General features: G+C 37.8%; 1 protein-coding gene across 3 annotated transcripts in view; it reads left to right on the top strand.

Moving 5' to 3' along the window:
- Positions 1 to 23,966, top strand: part of PPP1R12B (protein phosphatase 1, regulatory subunit 12B) — a 229,418-nt gene that overhangs the window by 99,314 nt on the left and 106,138 nt on the right. For all 3 annotated transcript variants that reach the window (XM_012655952.1, XM_012655951.1, XM_012655954.1), the window contains 5 exons: positions 12,179 to 12,269; positions 16,055 to 16,258; positions 18,276 to 18,462; positions 18,551 to 18,663; positions 19,788 to 19,829. In XM_012655952.1, the coding sequence (XP_012511406.1) occupies positions 12,179 to 12,269; positions 16,055 to 16,258; positions 18,276 to 18,462; positions 18,551 to 18,663; positions 19,788 to 19,829 (637 nt within the window). The remainder of the gene's footprint in view (positions 1 to 12,178; positions 12,270 to 16,054; positions 16,259 to 18,275; positions 18,463 to 18,550; positions 18,664 to 19,787; positions 19,830 to 23,966) is intronic.

Below are 23,966 nucleotides of genomic sequence, written 5' to 3' on the forward strand. Positions count from 1 at the left end.
GCCCGGCTAATTTTTTCTATATATTTTTAGTTGTCCAGATAATTTCTTTCTATTTTTTTTTTTAGTAGAGATGGGGTCTCGCTCAGGCTAGTCTCGAACTCCTGAGCTCAAACAATCCACCCGCCTCGGCCTCCCAGAGCGCTAGGATTACAGGCGTGAGCCACCGTGCCCGGCCTTTAACCTTAACTTTAAAAAAGTTAGTTTACAGTAGAAAATAAAAATGTCCATACTCTTACCATCAATAATATCACTGCTAACATCTTTATATATTCTATTTATTTTGAGATCATTCTGTATGTGGTTTTTTCTTTTAAAAAATATTAAATGTTACGTATACCCAATCTATCCATCTTCTGGCTTGATCAAATCCTAATATTTTGCCATATTTGCTTTAGTTTTTTAAAAATAAATTTTTTAAATAAGCAAGCTAGCTTTTATTTGAAACAAGCAAGGACAGACAGAAAAGGAAGCAGAGGATCCATAAAAATATTAAAAGGCTTCTGACCAGAGCACAACGGGAAGACATCCTGTGCTCTCAGGCAGCCATAGTCCTCTGCTCAACTTCGCCTCCACATCTGAGTTTTTTTAAAATAAAATATTAAAAGTATAGTTTAAGCCCCTGTGTATGTCTCCTCAGTCTCATCCCTTGACTCCCTCCCTAGAGGCAGTCACTATCCTGAATTTACTATTTCTCATTCACAAATTTGTGTGAGCTGTTATTACTTCATTTATGTATACATACGTCATACTTTCACGTTTTTATACTTTATATATTAATAAATTGTATCATCTGCACACACCATTCTGAAACTTGCTGTTTTCACCCAGCATTCTATTTGTTCCTTTTAAATGCTTGTTTAGTCCATTGTGTGATTATACCAGTTTTTTTTTTTCCCCTGTGCTAATGGATATTTAGGTCTTTTTTTTTCCTTTTTTGCTAATACTAATGATGCTGCTGTGTACATTCTTCTTCATGTTTCTTTATTCAAAAGTGCAAGAATTTCTCGAGTGTTTATTTCCAAATGGAATTTCTGGGTCTGAAGGGCGAGTGCATCTTCGCTGGACCATGCGTGGTTGCTCTCCTACATACACTGTCGCCAGCAACATATGAGAGTTTCTAATTCTTTACAAAAGCCTACACTTGAAATATTGTTGTTTGCCAACCTAAGAAGATGAAGTCATTTCTCCTTGTTTTAATTTGTGTTTTCTTGATTACTGGTGAAACAACATCTTATGTCTATAGGCTTTTCTGGTTTCCTTTTTTGTGAATTCCTCAATTATGCATTTTATTAATTTCTATTGTTGTCATTGAGTTCTTTTTTTTTTAATTGGTAAAAGTTCTTCATATATCTATATATATTCAAGATATGAATATTTTGCAAGTTATGTATCTGTATTACTTTTTACTTTGTCTCTTAAAGCCTATGCAATATTTTATTATGTGGATGTTCCATAATTTATTTAACAATTCCCCTTATTGTTTGAGATTTCAGTTATTTCCGTGCACATTTTGTGTATTGACTTTCTTGGATTATTTTGTTAAAAACAACAAAAAAAGTGGTGCTGCTGAATTTGTCTTGGTCTACTTGGTAGTCAGCGATAAATATTTGAGACAGTTGGCCAGGTCCAGTTGGTATAGCCTATGGGTATAAAATAAAGCAGCATTCACCCGCCTTGTTGGTGCTTGAATTTGCCATTCTTAGCATCAGTAACACCTGCTCTGACCAATGAACTAACTTTAAAGTGACCTACATAAGTAAAACATTGTCATTTGTGAAAATGGCTTTGGCACTTGAGGCTGGCATGTTTTTAATGGAACAAATGTTCAGAAGGAAAAGAATTCAAGATGATAGAGTACTTATCTAAAGTAGGTCACAGAAACACCAGACTCACACTCTCTATAAACCAAAAGGGGTGCACTGAGCCACAGTTTGGCGATGTATAACTTAGAGTCTAGAGCAAGGATCAGCAAACTTTTTCTGTAAAGGGCCAGACAGTAAATATTTTAGACTTTCCATGTCATATGGTTTCTGTTGCAACTGCTCACTTCTACCAGTATAGCATGGCAAGCCCATTTGTTTATTCTATCTATATTACATATTCTCTATGACTGCTTTGGCCCTACAATAGAGTTGTTGAGTACGCCTACAAAACCTAAAAGATTTCCTATCTGGCCCTTTACAGAAAAAAATTTGCTGACCTCAATCCCTGCAAACTCAGCATTATCAACATTTTGGGCCAGGTAATTATGGGTCTAGAGGATTGAAGAAATGCTAAGTTTGGCCAAGGGAAATTCCTCTTTTCTTTTTTTTTTTTTTTTTTAATTCTTATTAATGGAATTGTAGCTTTGGTTCCTTGCTTAAACTTCAGCTCTGATCTCAGTTTTGAATTAGGCCAAAATGACACATGAGCATTTGAATGCAGTTGTCCTAAACTATGAAACCAGATCGTATCTTGATATGTGACACATATTAGATCCAGAAATCTCCCTGATCTGTAGCAAGCTTATCAAATTGAGCAGTATTTACAGTCTTCCTCTATTTAGATTTAACCCATTTATAGCAGATCTGAAATTCATTCCTGTATTTCTGTCTGTTAGGTGTTTCTTTTTTTTCTCTCTCTCTCCACCCTGTTGGCATTTGCCAGCTGGCTGGGCTTGAGCCTCGAGTGAGGCAGTATTTACAGCTCACTTGGATGGATGCAGCAACTAGGGTAGCCCAAGGGCAGATGAAATAATATCCAGGATGAGAATGCTGCATCTCTCTTTGCTCTATCTTCTTTCACCTGAGGAAGAATTTCTTTCTCTTCTACCTATCAAATGAGAAGTAGTATTGATTGGTTTAGTACAGTGTATAAAATATGCATCTAATGGAATGGTATTTTGGGAACTATTAGCAGCATTGGCTCTGCCAATCCCCAAGATTTCGCCTTCCTCCTCTTTTCTCCTCCCCTTCCTTCTCCTCCTCCTTAGTAGCAGCTTCTTAGCAAATTACAAGCTTTGCTTCTGGCTTGCTGGATAGCAGTGGCAGTGTGAGCCTTTGCTAGTTTCCAAGGGAGACCGGGTGCTGAGACTGCAGTCTTTCCCAGCAGCCACTTACCTTTCTTGCTATTCGTCTCCACGCATCTCTTGACCTTCATTCTGCTATGCAGGCCTGTGCAAGGAGGTAATAGTCTGTTTTCTTGAAGCTCTTTGTCAAAGCGGGCAGGGGAAAGTAGGGTGGTACAGGGTAAGGCATACGGAGACAGCAGAGTATAAATGCTGCAATTAGTAAAAAGTAGCTCTAAAGTGTGCTGTATCTGTGAGCTTGTTTCTATTTGCTGTATCAATAGAAATATCTTAAAGGTGGGAGCCCCCGCACTATATCATGAAACTTAAAAGTACCACATATAAAAATGTGAGATTACTTCCTCTGGGAGGCATAGAAGAAAAAGGAGAACTTTGAGAAGAAAATGAAATCAATTACTTTTAGACTTAGCTGCCTAACAAAATGCATTCTTAACAAAATTTTGTTAGGTTTATGTGTTACGTGAGTTGAATCTGGTTTTCAGGTTTAAGGAGAGGGCTTGACAATAATATCTCTTAATTGGATTCTCAGTATGTCTAGAGGTGTGATGTCCAATATGGTAGTCAGCAGCCACATGTGGCTACTTAAATTTAAATTAATTAAAATGAAATTAAAACTTTAGTTCCTTTGTCACACCAGCCATGTTTTAAGTGCTCAATAACCACATGTGACTAGTTGCTTGTCACTAGTGACACATTGGACTATGCTTGTATACAACATTTCCATTGTCATACAAAGTTCTGTTGGATAGTGCTAAAGAAAGTGACCTATGGAATACAGGAAATTTAGTGTTTGGCCAGACCAATGAATAGGCATTTTAGTGAGAAGACTTAGAGGCCATTTGTCCAGATTCATAAATCCATGTAAATATGGATTTATAATGGTTTAAAGATAGATGGGATCTTAAAAACTATAGATTTACTCCTTTATTTTATAAATGAAAAAACTAAGGTCCCAAGAGATTAAGTGATTCTCTTAAGGTCAAACAAGTAGTTAATGGCAGAGCTGAAACTAGAACCCAGGTACCTGTTTTTTCTATATACCACAGTTTTAGCCTCCCATTCCCAATTAGAAACTTCAAGGAAAACTTAAACTAAAACCTGCCTGCTAGGGCCCTGGCAGCTGTAGAAGCAACTGCATCCTCCAAAGAAGAATTTAGTCCCTCATATTTTTTGACATTTATATTTTGTTCATGACAGCCTTATAGCATGTTGATGGCAACTTCCGGAAATGTAAAAATTGTACTTTCCCAAGAAGAGAGTATTGATTATGGTAAACTTTTGGGAAATGTCAAGGGATGCTAGGAGGAATCTAAAGCAAGACATCTTTCCTTGTTAGTTCCTATTATTGCTGGATTTGGAAGAAATGTCTTGCTGCATGAATCCATCCACATGGGTAGAATACCATGGTACTTGGGTAGAAGAAACTGTTTTCATTGTGGTGCAATATACGAAAAGCTATACTAGAAGCAGGAGAACACAGTTATAATCCCTTTAGGTATTCAACATTGTGAACTTGGGTAAGTATTTTAATGTATCCTTTGGCCTTAATTGACTCGTATGTTAAATAGAAATAAATTTATCATGTCTACCTGAAGTCTTAGAGTTAGATCAGATGACATCTTGAAGTCATAAAGGGTTTAGCCATAGGCATATGATTCTGTTACTCCCCTAAGTCTCCCCCAACCCTATCCCCATTGCTATCCATATATGAGTCCAGGTTGATATCAAAGAAGTTCTTTTTGGAATCTCTGAAAAACTTGCCTACATATTGTTATGTATAAGACATAGTCCAAGGAATGACAATCTGTCTTTTAAGACCATTAGATTTCTGTAATAAATGGTCACAGCATCCTGAGTAGTCTCTAATAAAAGATATATACTATAAATGATATAGTATGTCTTTAATTATATAATATATTATAAATTATACTAATTATAAAGGACATATAAGGCACATCTATAAAAGATGTATACTCAATTTGGTTCCTTTCCTGTTTGGAGTGAACACATTTATTTCTTTTCTTTATTTTTATTTTTTGAGACAGAGTCTCACTTGGTCGTCCTGGGTAGAGTGTGGTGGTATCATCATAGCTCACTGCAACCTCACACTTCTGGGCTCAAGCTATCCTCCTGCCTCAGACTCCTGAATTGCTGTGACTATAGGTGCACGCCATGATGGCTGGCTACTTTTAGTAGAGATGGGGTCTTGCTTTTGCTCAGACTGGTCTTGAACTCCTGAACTCGAACAGTCCTCCCACCTCAGCCTCCCAGTGTGCTCGAATTACAGGCATGGGCCACCACACCCGGCCTGGAGTGGACACATTTAAATACCCTTCTCTCTTCAACAGATTTGAGGTTTTAGACTTTTTAATACTATTTCAAAAACTAATTTCCTATTGGATTCCAGACAAAAAATATGTATTTTTTTTTATCATTCTAGGAAAAGCAGCTTTGTTCTCTTCTTGGAAATAAAGCTTATTTCTTTTTCCTCCTTCTTCTACTTAGAGTAGTTTTATTTTATTTAGACAACACTATGAACCTTCACAGAGAATATTTTCAAGGGAATTAAGACTTCTTCCAAATGAGTTATCCATTTCTGGTAAGAATAAGGGGAGCTCTTTTATTAGACTAGATGGGATGAATATTGTAGCACACCTAGTCTTTCTTTATCTTCCAAATTACCACTGATAAGCTTTTAATGTGGCAATGAAAATATTGTAGGGGGTAGGTGGTAGTAGCAGCAACCAAGCTGTACTGGGTACTTACTGTGTGCCAGGTACTGTTCTAAGTGCTTTACATGGGTTTACACTTAATCTTCACAACAACTCTATTAATATATCTGTATATATCTATTGTAGCTATTAACATCTTCATTGTATAAGAAACTTAGGTTAGGGTGCTTAAATAATTTATCCATGATCATCTAGCAAGTAAACTGAGAAGCCACGCTACAAACTCAGGCAATCTAATTTCCGTGCCAGAGTACTTTATTATTATACTTGTCAGGAGATGTTTTAGGTCTTTTATTATTACTTACTGTGACTGGTGATTTGCTAGGCATTTTGCACAAGTTCTTGAAGACTAAAGTGCGGTCCATCTGTAGCATGTGAAGGGGCACTGTAAACTTCAGAGGCAGCGAAAGAAGTATACCTGTGAAGTCATGCTTAATGCTCTATAATCAATTATTTGAATGCCACTGATTGTATTACTATCTCAATATCATAGAAAATACAAAGAAAAATGCTTCCTGCCCTCTAGGAAACATAGTAGACAAATAGGGTAATTAAAGGACTTCGGCATCTGAATCCTTCCCATGCTGCTGAACTGGAAATGTTAGCCTAGTTTAACTGTATGCCAGAAGGCTGGAGGCTAGATGGGAAGCTACGGCCTCCATTATAGTTTCAAAGTTTTTATTTCTGTTTTATGAGCCTGAATCTGTCTTCTCTGTATAGCAATGAAGAACCCTGTAGCGTTCAGATTCATGAGTGGCTGCAGATGCTCCTCAGTCAGAGCCAGGAGAGTCGAGTGTGGGTTTGGTCTAGCACAGGGGTCAGTGTTTGTTTCTGTAAAGGGCCAGATGGTCATTATTTTAGTCTTTGCAGGCCATAGCGTCTCCATCACGATTATTAAACTCTGTTCTATAGTTTCAATAAAACTTCATTTACAAAAATGTGGGAGGCCAGATTCGGCCTAAGGACTATAGTTTGCTGACTCTCCTGGTCTAGATTTTAGAAAGTATAGGGACCTAGGCTCTATTAAAAACACAGTATGTCCTCAAGGCAGTCATAAGTTAGGCACATCACTTCTGTGAGCCTTGGAATGCCCATCTAGATAAAGATAAATGAATGAAAATGGTCCTCCCTCAAAAGCATGTCTAATTCAAGTACTGGAGTTTCTGGGCTTTGTTTTTATAAATTTTTCTTTCTTAAATAGTATAATAGTGTAACTCATATATTGACACAGGTTATAAAATAATATGTGTGATACTTATTTTTTAAACTATACTATTTAGTTATATATGCATACATATAATCTAGACATATAGTAAAATAAAAATGGGATTATTTTCATGTGGTGGAATTTCAGTCGATTTTTATTTTCATATTTTTGTGTGTTTTCTATTTTTTCCATGAAAGATATGTGTGACTTCAGATATTTAAGATTCTAAGTCAGTAAAAGCTTTTTTTTTTAATTTTAATTTTAATTTTCATATTGATTGATTGATTGATTGAGACAGAGTCTCAGTCTACTACCCTGAGTAGAGTGCCGTGGCATCAGCCTAGCTCACAGCAACCTCAAATTCCTGGGCTCAAGCGATCCTCCTGCCTCAGCCTCCCGAGTAGCTGGGACTACAGGCATGCGCCACCATGCCTGACTAATTTTTTCTATATGTTTTTAGTTGTCCATCTAATTTCTTTCTATTTTTAGTAAAGACGGGGTCTCACTCTTGCTCAGGCTGGTCTCGAAGTCCTGAGCTCAAACGATCCTCCTGCCTCGGCCTCCCAGAGTGCTAGGATTACAGGCGTGAGCCACCGCGCCCGGCCCATTTTTATTTATTTTTTAACAGCACTTGGTACTAAGAAGCTTCTTTATTTTACCTACCAGCCCTGTTTTTACTAACTTTTTTTCTCTCATTCAATAAAACTCTCTCGAGTAGGCAGTGGGATAAGGGAGTCTGAAGCTCATTCTTTCCCTTTGGCTTCTATTCAGTATGCAAAGAAGAGATAACAGTCAAGAATGAAGTATAATTGTGATGCTGTGTATGTTATGCAGGTAAAAATGGCATGTGAGTAGGTTTGCTAGTAACCCAGACAGAACTTCATGGAAAGTTAGTTCTCACCGATTTCGGTATCTGTACCACAGCTTTGCCAGTTTGGGGACTTAATTTTTTTTAGTTCACTTAGAGGAGGGGAATATGTTAAGGAAGGACTCAAGCCTAACAAACTATAGTAGATCGGTGTGTGTGTGTGTGTGTGTGTGTGTGTGTGTATCTCAATTCCAATTTACTAATCCACATTAAAGGAAAAAAATATGACTATTAAAATATTGCCTGCTTGGGGACTTCTGCTTCAGGTTATGGCATATTTTGTTTTAGGCAAACTCTCCCACTGAGAATAACTAGAAAACCTGGATAAATACAAGAAAAAAAAATCTTTGAAGGTATTAGTTTTTAAGAAAGTTGAAGACTTAAGAGGTCAAGATTCTGGAGAGAAGGAAGTCACAGAAGGGTGAACCCAACATTTGGCTGTGCTTTCCCCTTGAAACATTTGCTCACTAGTGGAAGCAGTGAGTATGAGGCTGAAAAACTGGGCAAGACTTTCTGAGGGAACAAAAACTGGAGTTCAGGAAGAGAGCCCAGTGGATACCTCAGACTTGGATTTAGAACCATGGGAGGGCTACATCCTAAGAACTTACCAGAAATAGGCCAGCCCTTGCAAAGACTGAAGCCTAGCTTCCAATCAGTTCAGTCTCAAAATGGATTAAGTTACCAAAGCCTACTGTTGAATGGGAAGCCTTGCCAATAACGTAACAGTCAATTAACACATGTTTTCTATGTTATATGTATTATATACTGATTTCTTATGATAAAGTAAGCTAGAGAAAAGAAAATGTTATTAAGGAAGTCATAAGGAAGAGAAAATACATATATAGTACTGTACTATATTTATTGATACCATAAGTGTGAATCATCTGTTTGTAAAATGAATCATCTGTCTGAAATGGCAGGCAATTGCAACTACAGACCTCAATCTACAGTTCATATCAAGCAATTTAACTTTTTTCTTATAATGTTATGACTTTTCTCTGCTTCTTGGGAACGATTCCAGCATCACTAGTGGCACTTTGTATGGGTCCCATGGTATTATGGTATTGCACTAAACACAATGAAAAATACGCAAGAACCATGAGAGATCATTTTTTTTTTTTTTTACTGTGATATGCAATTTACTGGAGAGACGTACTGCTTACGTGGCGATGATTAGCATCACACAGTGTTTTAAGCAGATACTCCCAACACTTGAGCTCCCTGTAATAACAACAGGAGGTGGCTGCAAAATTATGACAGTAATACAGTATGTACTACAGTTAATTTAATGTAGTTATGATTTAATGCTGCATCTTTATGTTTGTTTTCATTTCTCTCAACTGCAAATGGTACTATATATGGTCTGTAAGTGTTTGCTTGTGTAAGTTTTGAAAACTTTAACTTTTTATAATTTGTGTATATTTTATGGCAATAAATGATAGAATACACTAGTATCTATGCATATTTTATGCATTCATGACAGACATAACTTTTTCTTAATTTTTTCAATATTTCTAAGCTATGTGGTTTGTAAGTTTTTTCACATTATTGCAAATCTCAAAAAAAAATTCCCATTTTTATTTTAAAAATCCACATATTAAGTGGACTTGCACAACCCCTTGTTCAACCCCTTGTTTGTTGTTCAAGGGTCAACTGTGTAAGATCACATCATCTGCAGTCAGGGAAAATTTGACTTCCTCCTTTACAATTTGGATGCCTTTTCTTTCTTTCTCTTGCCCGTTGTCTCATTTACTCAAGAGGCTGAGGTGGTAGGATGCCTCGAGCCCAGGAGTTTGATGTTGCTGTGAGCTATGATCGCGCCACTGCACAGCAGCCTGGGCAACAGAGTAAGATCTTGTCTCTAACCAATAGATAGATAAAGAATCTGGGGTCTCAGCAGCTCTGGCGGCGGGAGCAATGGCAGTGGCAGTGGCCAGGCCGCCCAGCTTTGGAAAGGCTCTCAGCGTGTGCCCTCTCCACCAAGACGCCCAAGAGTAAAGTCAGCTCTGCCGCCTGGCTGAAGGCGCAGTAAAGGAAGAGCCCAAGAGGATCAGCACGGTTGTCAGCTAAACCTGCTCCTGCAAAAGTGGAAACGAAGCCAAAAAAGGCAGCAGCAAAGGATAAATCTTCAGACAAAAAAGGGCAACCAAAAGAGAAAAGGGGAGCAAAGGGAAGACAGGCCGAAGTGGCTAACCAAGAAACTAAAAAAGATTTACCGGGAGAAAATGGAGAAACTAAAATTGACTACAGCCTTTGATGAAGCAGGAGTGAAAGAAGCCAAGTCTGATCAGTATCACACACTGTGTCTTATCAGTGGTCCTTGTCTCCCTTCTTGTACAATCCAGAGGAATATTTTTATCAGCTATTTCGTAAATGCAAATTTTTTAGTAGCTCTAGAAACATTTTTAAGAAGGAGGAAATCCCACCTCATCCCATTTTTTAAGTGTAAGTGCTTTTTCTTTAAGAGGTAAAATCATTCGCTGGTTGTTTATTTTTGGTACAACCAGAAAAAGTGTGGGATATTGAATTATGGGAGGCTTTGTCTTGGGTGTCAGCTTAACATTCCATAGATGGGAGGTTGGTTTTTATATTCTGCAATACAGAGCATACTAAATGGCAATGTGGAGTCCCAGGCCTGCATTTAATGTCTTTAACATTTTAAATTACTTCTATTCCCATGGTGTTTTTTAGTAGAGTTGTTTCCTAAAGAAAGCCACTCCTCAATTATGGCTTTCCCTGTCAGAATTGCGTATACTCTGTGATGTCTTTGGTCATGGGAGTCCTATTTTCCTAACAACTTTGTTAATATGCTGTGAAAGTTTGAAAATTTGCGTATGTAGTATATATGATAATAAATTGTGAATTGGTGGGACTTACATAACAGTTTATCAACTTTCGAAGATACTAGTACTTGATATCCTCTTAAGGAAAATTCGCCTCCAAATTTTAATCTGGAAAGTCACTGAAATAACTGTTTAAAAGAGAATAAATTAGATTTTCGGTATATATATTAAGAATTATGTACAAATTTAAATGTACTGATCTTCAACACAACCAATAAAATCTCAATTACAAAAGGAAAAAATCTATATAAAATAAAGATACATAAAAAGGTGATAAATCTTGACCAAGTTGAGCTTGTCTCAAGAATTCAATATTATTTTGTCATTCAAAAATTATTCAATGCAATTAACCTTATTAACAAAAAAAGGGAGAAAAGCTGTCATCTCCATATATGGGGGAGAATGATAAATTTCACCACACACTAATGATTAAAAATAAGCAAACAAAAATTCTCTTAGCCTGCATTCATTCTATAGGAATGGAAGGGAGTTGATTTAATTTGATGAGTGGTATCTACAGAAATCTTAGAGCAGATAGATGTTTTACTTGATGATAAAATTCTGAAAGCTTTCTCTCTGAAGGCATGAACAGAGCATGCATACCTATTCTCACCACTGTTTTTCAACATGTCCTAGAGGTTCTAGCCAGAGCATTCAGACAAGAAAAGAAATAAAAATTATAAGGATAGGGGAAAAAGACATAAAATTCTCATTTTACAGATGACATGATTCTGCATGAACAGTAATACATTTATAAACAGTCCCGTTTATCCATGGGAGATACATTCCAAGACTCCTAGTGGATGTCCAAAACCACGGACAGTATGGAACCCTACATATACACTGTTTTTTCCTATACATACATACCTATGGTAAAGTTAATTTATAAATTAGGCACAGTAAGAGATTTAACAGTGATAACTAATAATATTAATACAATAGAACAATTATAACTAAATACCAGCATCACTACTCTTGCACTTTGGGCCCATTTATTAAGTAAAATTAAGGTTACTTGAACACAAGCACTGTAATATCACAACAGTCAATCTGATCACCCAGATAGCTACTAAGTGACTAACAAGTGGGTTAGGTGTACAGTGTGGACACACTGGACAAAAGGATGATTCACACACATTTTGTGAGGGACGGGAGTGGGACAGTATGAGATTTCATGATGCTACTCAGGATGGTACACAATTGAAAATTTATGAATTGTCTATTTCTGGACATTTCCATTTAATATTTTCAGACTGCAGTTGACCTCGGGTAACTAAAACCACAGATGAGGGGGGACTACTGTAATGTTTGCTGATGGCTGGTAGCATTCCTGCCATTTGACTTTGCCTAAGTTCATTCTTAGAGTGTAGAAATTCCTTCAGTATATGGAAGCACCTTGTCCTTCCTCAAGTACATGCAGCAAAGATTTTACTTTTGCTATTAACTTTTTTTTCTCTGCAGGTCCTATCTGACTCCCGTACGGGATGAGGAAGCAGAGTCTTTACGGAAAGCACGCTCCAGACAGGCTCGGCAGACACGAAGGTCTACTCAAGTGAGTGTGATTTTTTTTTCATGTTATTTTGTCTGTCTATCTTTCCACTGGAGGTACAATTAAAAAACACTAAAATGAGTACCTTATTCCAGCCACTCTATTAGCTTTCACTATGTTAAATCTTATACTACATAGAATCAAATGAATTTATAGCTACTCTACCACTCTCACCTCTTTCCTCCAGGCTCAGAGCAGGTTTATCTCCTTTCCTTCACAAGACCGATTATGGCATTTGTGCTTAAAGACCTTAAGAATCCCCCTACCCCTACCTATCTTAAGAATTTCTAAGGGAAAACAGTTTGGCAACCCTCAAAATTGTAAATACAGAGTTACTATTTACTCCAGCAGTTCTACTTTTAGATATATACTTGGGAGAAATGAAAACATATGTCCATATAAAAACTTCTGTATAGATATTCATAACAGCATTTTTCATAATACCCAAAACCAACCCAAACATTAACTAACGAATGGGTAAACAAAATGTGATATATCCATACAATGGAACATTATTTGGCGATAAGAATGAGTGAATTACTGATGCATGATACTACATGGATGAACCTTGAGAAAACATTATGTTAAGTGAAAGAAGCCAGACACAAAAGACCCCATATATTATATGATTCCATTTATGTGAAATGTCCCCAGTAGGCAAATCTAAATAGACAGAAAGTCGATTAGTGTCGAGGGCTAGTGGAAAGAAGGAATGGGAAGTGACTGCTAATGGGTGTGAAGTTTCTTTTTGGGGTGATGAAAATGTTCTGAAATTAGATAGTGGTGATAATTGTGTAACTCAGCAAATATACTGAAGACCAAAGAATTGTAAACTTTATTTAAAAGAGTAAATGTTATGATATGTCTATTTTAATAAAGATATTACCAAGAAAAGGGAATCCCTAAGGGAGCCGCTGAAGCGGTTTAAGGAAGAGTATGACATAGTCTACGTTATATGTCACAGAAATCACCGCGCAGAGAATTGGTGGGAGTGGTAGGTAGAAGTATGTTTGCCAAGCCTAGAAGCAAGAAGACTTGCTAGGGAGCTGTTAATAGTAGTCCAAGCTGGAAGTGAAAAGGGCATGAACTCAGGCTGTAATGGCAAGGAGAATAGAGAGGAGGCTATGAATTAGAGTTATTTAAGGAGGCAGAGCAAGATGAGCCCGTGGAGCAGAATGAAAAGGAGCAGCCAGAGAGGTGAAAAGAAAACCAGAAAATAGCAGCATGGAAGTGAATGAAAAGTTAGTTTCCAGTGAAAAGGAGAAGTTCAGTAGTTCTAAAAGCTACAGAGGTCAAGTAGGAAAACTGATGACTGGAAAAGGGACCTAATACGTGACAGCAGAAGCATCCTCGTTGCCTTCCCTGACCTTCCCAAAGTAATATTTTGCTCAATTTGTCTAGTTCCCCTATTAGAATGTCACCTCCATGAGGACCAAGACTGATTACATGTTTTTGGTTTTGTTTTATTGTGGTAAAATACACATAATGTGAAATTTACTGTTTTAGCCATTTTTAAAGTGTACAATTCAGTAGCATTAAATACATTTACATTGTTGTGTAACTGTTACCACCATTCATCTCTGGAACTTTCTTCATCTTCCAAAATTGAAACACTATATCCATTGAACAATTACTCCCCATTTCTCTCTGGCAACCACCATTCTGTGTTCTGTCTCTGTGAGTTTGAAAATTCTGGGAACCTGCTATAAGTGGAGTCATACAGCATTTGTCTTTTGTGCCTGACTTATTTCACTTAGCATAATGTCATCAAGGTTCATTCATACTGTAGCATGTGTCAACATTTCCTCCCTTTTTAAGGCTAATACTCCATGGTGTGTATACACCACATTGTGTGTATCTGTTCCTCTGCTTGTGGACACTCGGGTTGCTTCCACCTCTTGGCTATTTTGAATAATGCTGCTGTGAGAATGGCTGTACAGATATCTCCTTGAGATCCTGCTTTTAGTTCTTTTGGGTATATGCTCACAAATGGAATTTGCTGGATCATATCATAATTCTATTTTTAATTTTTTGAGGAAATGCCATACTATTTTCCGTAGCAGCTGTACCATTTTACATTCCCATCAGCAGTGCACAAGGGTTCTAATTTCTTCACATCATCACCAATATTTGTTTTTTGATAATAGCCATCCTTTTTGATGATAGCCACTCATAGCCATCCTAATGAGTGTGAAGAGGAAGACTGACTATATTTTTGCTCATGATCTTTCCCACCCAGCATACAGTGAATAAAAATGAATATATATTTACTGAATAAATCAATGAGTGAGGGATAAATGATAGGGGAATATAAACTGCTCTGGATTGACTTCAAGTCTATTTATTAAGGAATGGGAAAAGATAGGGAAGTTGCTGGGAGAGGACATAGAATTGAAGGTGGGAAACATTGGGACAGAGAAGTATCTTGTAGGGAAAGATTCAGTAGAGAGAGAGAGTAAAGGTCTGTGTCTGAACTTGAAGAGATCTTTCAACTCCTTGAGATGTGTACATAACTTTTGGGAAGACTTTATTAGATTTCAGTAGTCTTCCTCAGATTCTAAGAGGGACTACTGACGCCCAAAAGAAGGTAAAATCCAAGCTCCTTAGCATGGCCTACAAGATCCTTTATGACCTAACCTCTGCCTGCTTTCCTAAATTCCGCTATCCTCGTTCTCCGCTCCCCCAACTTCCCCTTCTTTGTTGTGTGCTTCACCTTTGCTAAATGACTCATGGATTCCAGAATCACCCATGACCTCTCTTGTTTCTGAATCTTTGCACAGGTTCCCTCTACCTATAACGCCTTTTCTCCCTCCACCTACCCATGCTCTTTTTTTTTTTTTTTTTTTACTCTTCAAAACCCAGTGTTAGGTGTGCCTCTTACGTGGTCCTGTATTTGTCTTAATACTTACATTCTCTCATGATACTCATCAGTTTTCTTATGTCTTTTCCACTAGACTAAAAGGTTCTTGACAGTAATCATTTGATTTGTCTTTGTAGTTCTAGTGCCTAAAGACACTTAATTCTTTATTAAGAGAATGAATGAATAAATGAGTCAATAGTAAAAAAAGGTGGGGGGGAAAGCAAGTTGTGGATATGGTACCTGATCAACTGCCTTCCAGCTTTGGAACTTCCTTCTTCTTCTGAGCACTTGAACATATACTACTTGAGTTGGAATCAGCTCACTTTCTAACTTTCCTTCCTTCTCCTGCAGGCATCTCGTCATTTGCTTTTCTTTTGTCTTCCTGCTCCTGTGACCCTGGGGGGAACATTAATTGTTGGAACATGTTTTTATGATTCCTAAGGTTGCTTGGGAATTGATGTTAGAGAAAAAGTAGTCTAGGGGTTTGGGGAGGTTTTTGTTATTGTTGCTGCTGTTGTTCTAGCCTGGCTCTGAATTTTTACATTTGTTGAGGCTTGCTTTTCCGTTCCCGTGTCTGCTGTTCAGAGAATCTCTGTTGGTAACCATTTGATCTTGGGAGGGTAGAGAGCTTTCAAATAAAAATGTGGAGAACTATTTGGTATGGAAGAAGCACATCTATAACAGGCACACATCAATGTTGACCTGTTTTCTGGAGATCAAATTGGAAAAGCTAAAGTATTATGTTCAGAATGTACCTAGACTCAGGCTTGGGTTCTTTGCGCATCAAGGTGCTTATTTTAATCATGTATTGCTTGAAATGGCCTCATTATGCATTTTGAGAGCTTCATTTGGGAGTTTCCCTGCTCAGTCATCAAGTGTCATTCCATGGTTAGTGTGAAACTGCCCTGATCTTGTGTTATTTTCCCAGGGTGTTACCCTAACAGACCTTCAGGAAGCAGAAAGGACTTTCAGCCGGTCGAGGGCAGAGAGGCAAGCTCAGGAGCAGCCTACCGAGAAGCCGGTAGACACCGAAGGGCTTGAGGGGAGCACTGAGAAGCATGAGCCCTCAGCAGTCCCAGCAAAGGAGGCTGAGGGGGGCCAGCCGCCCTGGGGCAGGAGTCTGGATGAAGAGGTGAGCTCATTGTTGCTGGCGCGTACTATGCTAAAAGCAGAATAATTAATTTGGGGAATCTCTTCTTCAGTAATTCAAGTGTTCTACCTTGCAGGGGACAACTCACTCTTTATGCCTATCTTTAGTTGGCAAACCTGTGTGACGAAGAATGCAGAGAATGACAGTCCTTAAGTGGCCATTTTTTTCTTCTAGGAGTTTACTAATGCTTTTGAATAAATGTCTTTCTATTCTAAAAAGAGAAGTCGTAGTTTAATAAAATGCAAATTAAAATATAAGCACTTATTGAGTGTTTATGCATTGTGCTGTTTTAAATATTTTATATGTTTCATTTCATTCAATCCTCAAAACAGCCCTCTGAGATAGATATTATTATCCCTCTTTTGTATATGAGGAAATTGAGTCACAGAGAGGGTAAGTAACATGCCTGACATTTCACACAGCTAAGAAGTGGTTAAGCAAGGATCTGAACATAAGCAATCTAACATCACAGTTTACTCTTAGCCACTAACGTAATGTTCTTCAAACTCGTGCAAACCTAAGAGCTTACAAAGCACTCCTGAGTGTCACTGTTGGGGTGAACATTTTGATTTATGTTCAATTTCTCTAGTGAAGTTGGTAGTCAAAGGGCTTCGCTAGGCGCAGTGGTTCACGCCTGTAACCCTAGCACTTTGGGAGGCCGAGGCGGGAGGATCACTTAAGCTCAGAAGTTCAAGACCAGCCTGGACAACAGAGAGAGACCCTGTCTCTACACAAAATAGAAAAATTAGCCAGGCGTGGTGGTGCACACCTGTAGGTCCCAGTTACAGGATTTCTTGAACCTAAGAGTTTGAGGTTGCCGTGAGCTATGCTGATGCCACTGCACTCTAGCCCGGGCAACAGAATGAGACCCTGTCTCAAAAAGAAAAAAAGGTATAAGGTTATATTTAGGGAGAATACAACTCCTGGTTTACCTAAGATGGTTCCAATTACAACTGTTGTCTGTGTAATTATCATTACCACTCTCAAAATTGTCTCAGCTTGGACTGATAAGTTTTATGGTCACTGTAGTTATAAAAGAAAGGAATCTCCTTCTTGCTCTAACTCTGAATGGCTACAGTCCATAAACCGAGGCCCTGTTGTATATTTTCTTTGTTTTATAAGCTACTATTTATTGAGTACTTATTACCAGGTATTGTTCTAAGTACTTAACACATTATCTCACTGAATCCTCACAGTCCTCTCTGAGGAAGGTGTTATCCCTATTTTACAGATGAGGATGCTGAGACTCAAAAGTTAAATGACTTATTCAAGATTACAGAGCTAGTAAGTGCTGAGGGCTAGAATTTGAAGCAGGATCTGTCTGACTCCAAATTTACTATATTTTATTGCTTCTGTCTTTATAATTATAAGCAAAAATGAATACAATTTGTGCATTATAAACTTTGTAGTAAGAATTTATCTATCTCTGTGCCTTCAATGAAACAAGTTAAGGCTTATTGGTCAGACTCTGTCCTAATTTTCAGGAAAAAAAAAATTGCAAAGGGGAAAATAGGAATTTTAAAAAAGTTTCCATAAACCTGGTTGTGGTAAGTTGGTAGAGTATTCAGAAATTGATAGAATAGTCACATTTGAACTCTGCTCCCAGATAATTCCTGTATTCTGCTTCTTCATGTTCCTGAGCTTTTTATCTTTTATGTAAACCCTGCCTTTCAGCATTCCATCTTAAAAAGGCCATCATTCTTATTTTCATTCCAAGATGAAAGGAATTTTTATTTATGCAGTTAATGCTACCTAGTGCCCTTTGGTCAATTTAGGAATACTTTGCCTGGGTTGCTATCAGTATTCTCAGAGTAGGAGTCCAGAAGCTGTTTTTTTCTGGCTAATTAACTTCCTTTAGTTTAGTTCAAAAGCTATTTATTGAGCATCAACTACTAATAAGCCTCTTGATACAGGAAAAAAGCCATTTTGAATAAACTTGCTGACCTTACCCTTTGGTTGGACTTAACCTCTAATATCTCACTTTGCGGATTATTTCCAGCCTGTCTGTCGTCGCCTGAGGTGTCCAACTCAACCAGACAAACCCAAAACACCAGTGTCTCCTACATCAAACCCCTCACTCTACACCAGTTCCCATCTGCTACAGACAAGCAGATTTTCAGTCCCTGATTCTGAGAGTTCAGAGACTCCCACAAACACGACAACTACAAGGGACATGGACAAAAATGGTACGTAGAGCTTCAGAAAACGCAGACCCCTCCCCAGTGGACTTGCCCCAGATTCTTAAAATCAGTACTTTGTTTTATCTCTGGCCAGAAAGTGAAGAAGCAGATCTGGATGATCAGTCCTCTAACAGGCTATCCATCCGAGAGAGAAGGCGACCCAAGGAACGACGAAGAGGCACAGGCATCAATTTCTGGACAAAAGATGTAAGTGGATCGGTCTGTGCAGGGTCATATCACATGACCCTTGGCTGCCATCCTTTCAGTTGAGTTCAGAAGAAAGAGTCCCATGTGGTGCCATGAAATCTTGCAGATTGTCAAGGAGTGTTACTGAGGAAAGGAGAAGAAGAGTGAGTCCACTAGTGTGGGACTCACTTGGTATGCTCCTGCTGGACCCCAGTGCCTAGAGCAGTGCCAAGCACGTGGTAGGCACTCAGTAAGTAATGGGTAAAGAATTAAGAAAACTAGAAATTTACAACCACCATATACACAAATATAATACTCTTTCTTGGAGAAATACACCGGGAAAAAAAATTTTAAATAAAATTTTAAAAAATAATAAGTGAGTAATCTTGTCAAGTTTTAGCAGTCCTCCCTAATATTCCCTGAATGTCATACAGTTAGTCAACAATGCCTTAATGCCACATATAAGCAGAGATTCTAACTAAATATTTTAGGAGAGCTATAAGAATTTCAAGGAACTTAAAATCTGTAAGTACAAGTTCATTCGACTCAGTTTTACTCTTTTGGAGGAAGAAAGGAACAAATAATATACAACAGATTAACTTGGACTTGGTGCACCAGTGCTTGCCATCTCTGAAGACGCAATCAGTACTTTAATTCATCCTCTTCCATATACCCTTCTCATTCAGCTTTGCTTTTGGCGTTTTAAAAAACAAGTGGCCAATAACTTGAACAAGAGGTCCTGGTTACCAATGATTCATTTGAAAATGAGATTCACCTACCCAGTAAGACAAGAAATGGGACAGTAATATCATCTATTAGAAATGATTTTTTAGATTAAAGAATTTCATTGTCATAGGGCTAAACAGACTGGTGACTGTTAACAAAGATGAAATTAAGTCTGTCTGTCTTAGAAAGATACCCATTTTCCTACTGGGAATGATTTGACGTTTTTGACTACAGGTGACATTTCTAAGTTGCCTGCCTGTGATGGCTGTTAAAAGTAGTAACGGAGCATCACTTGGCAGTCAGTTCTCATTGCCCATGTTTGAAATGCCAACGTGCATAATTGACGGGAACTGACCTTGCTGCTTTCAAGGATGTCTGTGACAATGATCCTCTTGATTTTCTTCCTCCTTTCTTTCCAGGAGGATGAAACCGACGGCTCTGAAGAGGTCAAAGAAACACGGGTAAGTGACAAACCAGTGAGGCATGTCCCTTTAGGGCTCAGCCTTGCTCTTGTGCATACAATTTTAGTAGAAGAAAGAGCAGGCTTTGTGTAGATTTGAGTTGAGAGGAAGTTTGGAAATAGACATTCCTCTGAGAGATGTGGCAATTGTTATTTGGTGGTACTATTTCCTCACGTGGTATAACAATGCCCATGCTGTTGAACCAGTTTCCAACATTTTTCTGTTCCTGCTGCCAATCTCTAACGCTGCTACAGGATCCACCTTTTTCTCTCTTGGGAGTATGTTATTGGATTGTATAAAGTACTTTGAAATACTTGGAAGAAAAGTGAAGAGTGATACCAATTCCCTTATGTATCTACACTAATAGAGAGGATCATAAATATGAGAATGTAAAACATCAGACATTCCAAAAGTCATTTATATTTGACTTTGAGATGAGATTAAACACCTGGCCTCTTATATAACTCTGACCCTGTAAGGCCTGGCATCCTGACATCCAACTCTTCTCTGTAGTAAAGGGCCTAGGCTCAGCTTTCCTGAAGATACTCTAAACTCCTATAAGCCACTCAAACACAATAGAAAGTTGATGGTTTTCTTTTCAGTACTATTTTCCAGGAAGGAAGAAATTGGTTTTGACTAAATTAATTGAAATACATGTGATTCTCTATTGAAATTATGTAAAAAGATGGCTTTTTGGTACCCTCAGTTTATTGGAAGTATGTTCTTAGAGTGTATTTGTAACCCATACTGAAAATCAACAACTAACTCATTTTTAGCAGAAGAGATATAAATAGTATTATGTATTATCTTTTATCTGCCTATATTTTAGTCAAGATCCAAAACAGTCAGTAGTCACCATCCAAAAACCAATGTCCACAATGACTAATGGTGACATAGGTGAAAATTACCTGCCCTTGGTTGGAACTGGAGCTGCTTCACAAAGATGAGCTATGTTGTGTGGAAATAGCACATAGAGGTTCCCTTGGGGCAAGAGTATGTGTATGTGTGTCTCTGTGTGTGTGCAGATAACAGCAACTCTCAGGTTCTTTAAAGGGCTTGGAAAGGCTTTTGAGGACAAGAAGAATGAATATAGGAAAGTTCCTTTGGGGAATTATAAGATGCCTAAACAGAGAATCCGAACAATAGATTACAGAGTACTGAAATGGACCATAATCTCTAGAGGGTTATACAGGCCATTTAAATCCAGGGAATTAGAATAAGAAGGTTTTCTTGTCATTGAATGTCTCTTGTCGATGAAATACTTTGTCTCTACTTTTTTGACCTTGTTGGCACCAGCAAATCCTAATCTGGGGCACCAAATGAGGAAAATTAAGATGATCTTGATACAGTGCTTTCTGGAGAATTTCATTTTAGGACCATTGACTTAAAATTATGGGGAAAAGCAGAGAGTGTTGAGGTTCAGCATGAAAGTCATTTGTCAGACTGAAAAATATTTCACTCATCCAGTTGCTTATTTACCATGTGTCAAGCAAACTCCAGTGTGAATCTAAGAGGAAAGTAAACAGCCTCTTATCTTTAGACTGGTAACTTCGAATGTATACAGGTGAGCCAGGGTTGGTATAAGCATATTCCATGTGCCAATCTCCAGCCCCTCCAACAGTGCAAAAGGGAAGGCTGATGATGAGTCAGCATAGGATGAGGCATCATTTTTATAGAAGTCTTATGTTTGCTTGCTTCAGTTTATTTCAGTAAACCTCTTATCTGTTTTCACCCCTGAGCACACTCTTCTAATGCTAGCAGGCCTGATGCCATTATCCATATGGGCCCGTAGAGCAACATACCTGGTCATAGCTGAGTGTAAATTGCTGGAATTCCACTTCAACAATCAGTAGTATCTTATGACCACTCTCTCCCCACTATTTCCATGTCCATCCATCAGACAGTACTGTTCACTCAGCTCTGCAGCAACAAATGAGCCAGTCAGAGGAGGGGCATTCTGTTGAGATGACACTGTTCGCTACTCAGCACAGGTACTGCTGAGAAGCCAGGACATTTTTTTCTTATCTCGGTTTTTAGTTCAGTAAAACTATATCTGCTAATGAGGTCATGCAAACTCCCTTCTCTTCCCTAGCTCACTCCTTAAGAGTGGTGGTATCTATTGTTTTTAAAGGTAACTTTTCCCAAGACTCTGACGTCTATTTTTTTTTAACTGAGATATATTTTACAATTAATAAAATGCACAGATTTTAAATGTACTATTTGGTGAGTTTTGACACTTGTATATACCAGTATAACTACTACCCAAATCAAGATACAGAACTTTAGCGTCACCTTAATGAGTTCCCTCATGCGTCCTTTCTCTTCAGTTTCCTGTCCTGAGAGGCAGCCACTCTTCTGATTTCTATCACCATAGATTAGTATTGCTTGTTCTTGAATTTCATATATACGTAGAATCATCTAATAATAACATTTACTTTTAAGAGTAGGAAGGAAACTTCATTGGTTTCCTCTACCTTATGCCTCCAAAATCAGAGTTAGGGATAAATTAATTATTCTAAATATATATGGATTTTGTTTCCATCTTCTTAAACATTTTGAAGAAGATTCTTTGATCGCTCACTTGTATATCAGTAACAAACACAAGGTTTGGAAGACCTTTGTACTGTTTAACCTAAATCTCTGTTGAGGTCCTTGAAATCCATTGACATTCATTTCTTCTTTTATATACCTAGAAAACTGTAACCAACATTTACATACAGATGAAATGTATGGCCAGGAATGGCCCTGGTGTTTGCTCTCAGTAGAGTATTTGGTCAGGGAAATGCAAATCAAAACCACAGTGAGATGCTATCTCACCCCATTTAGAATAGCTGTTATCAAAAAGACAAAAAATTAACAAATGCTGGTGAAGATGTGGAGAAAAGGCAACTCTCATACATTATTTGTGGGAATGTAAATTAGTATAGCCATTATGAAAATAGTGTGGAGATTCCTCAAAAAACTAAAAGTAGAACTGACATATGATTCAGCAATTCCACCACTGGGTATCAATCCAAAGGAAAGGAAATCAGTATATATTCTAGAAGAGATATCTGCACTCCCTTGTTTATTGCAGCACTGTTCACAATAGCCAAGATATGGAATCAACCTAAGGGTCCATCAACAGATGAATGAATAAAGAAAATGTGGCCTGTATACACAATAGAATACTATACAACCACAAAAAAGAATGAAATCCTGTCATTTGGACCAACATAAATGAGCCTGGAGGACATTATGTTAAGCGAAATAAGTCATGAACAAAGAGATGAATATTGCATGTTCTCACTCACATGTGGGTGCTAAAAAAGTTGAGCTCATAGAAGTAGAGAGTAGAACTGTGGTTATTAGAGTCTGGGAGGGGGAGGGGAATATAGAGAGGTTGATCAACAGCTACAAAATTATAGCTCCATAGCAGGAATAAATTCTAGTGTTCTGTAGCACTGAAAGGTGAATATAGTTAATGATAATGTGCATATTTTCAAATAGCTAGAAGGGAGGATTTTGAATGTTCCCAACACAAAGAACTAATGAATGTTTGAGGTGATAGGTATGCTAATTACCCTGATTTGATCATTATACATTGTATACACATATTTAAATATCACTCTGTACCCCATAAATATGTACAGTTACTATGTGTCAATTAAAAATAAGATTTAAAAAAGAGTATGTGATAGACCAGTCATGCATTGCTGTGCTGGTGACACCAAGGAACAACCAACATGCTTATTAAGCTCAACACAGTGCTGGGTTTACTCCAAACCCATCCGCATTGGTATATCCGTGAACCAGTGAGACTGACAGTGAATGTACGAGTTGACATCTTAGCACCTCCTGGATAGATGTGTTTTTAAAAATTCTGTTTTGTTATCTGCATTATATATATGACAGATAGTCTCTGGAAATCTTAATATATCCTTTGTCTTGCTAAGTGAAAAGAAACTTTATCTGAATCCTAATCTGAGGAATAGGGTTATTCTAACCATACCTGAAAATGATGTTATATTCAGGAGTGTGTTTGCTGTTTTTTTGTTTTTTTTTTTACTACAGTAGTAATTGCGTAGTATATTTGCCCTGGAAGGAACAATCACAGGCTCACCACAGAAGGCGAGGGCCATTTGGGTTCTTTCCATC

This window comes from Propithecus coquereli, unplaced genomic scaffold (genome assembly GCF_000956105.1).
Source record: "Propithecus coquereli isolate 6110/MARCELLA unplaced genomic scaffold, Pcoq_1.0 Scaffold491, whole genome shotgun sequence".
Classification (NCBI taxonomy): Eukaryota; Metazoa; Chordata; class Mammalia; order Primates; family Indriidae; genus Propithecus; species Propithecus coquereli.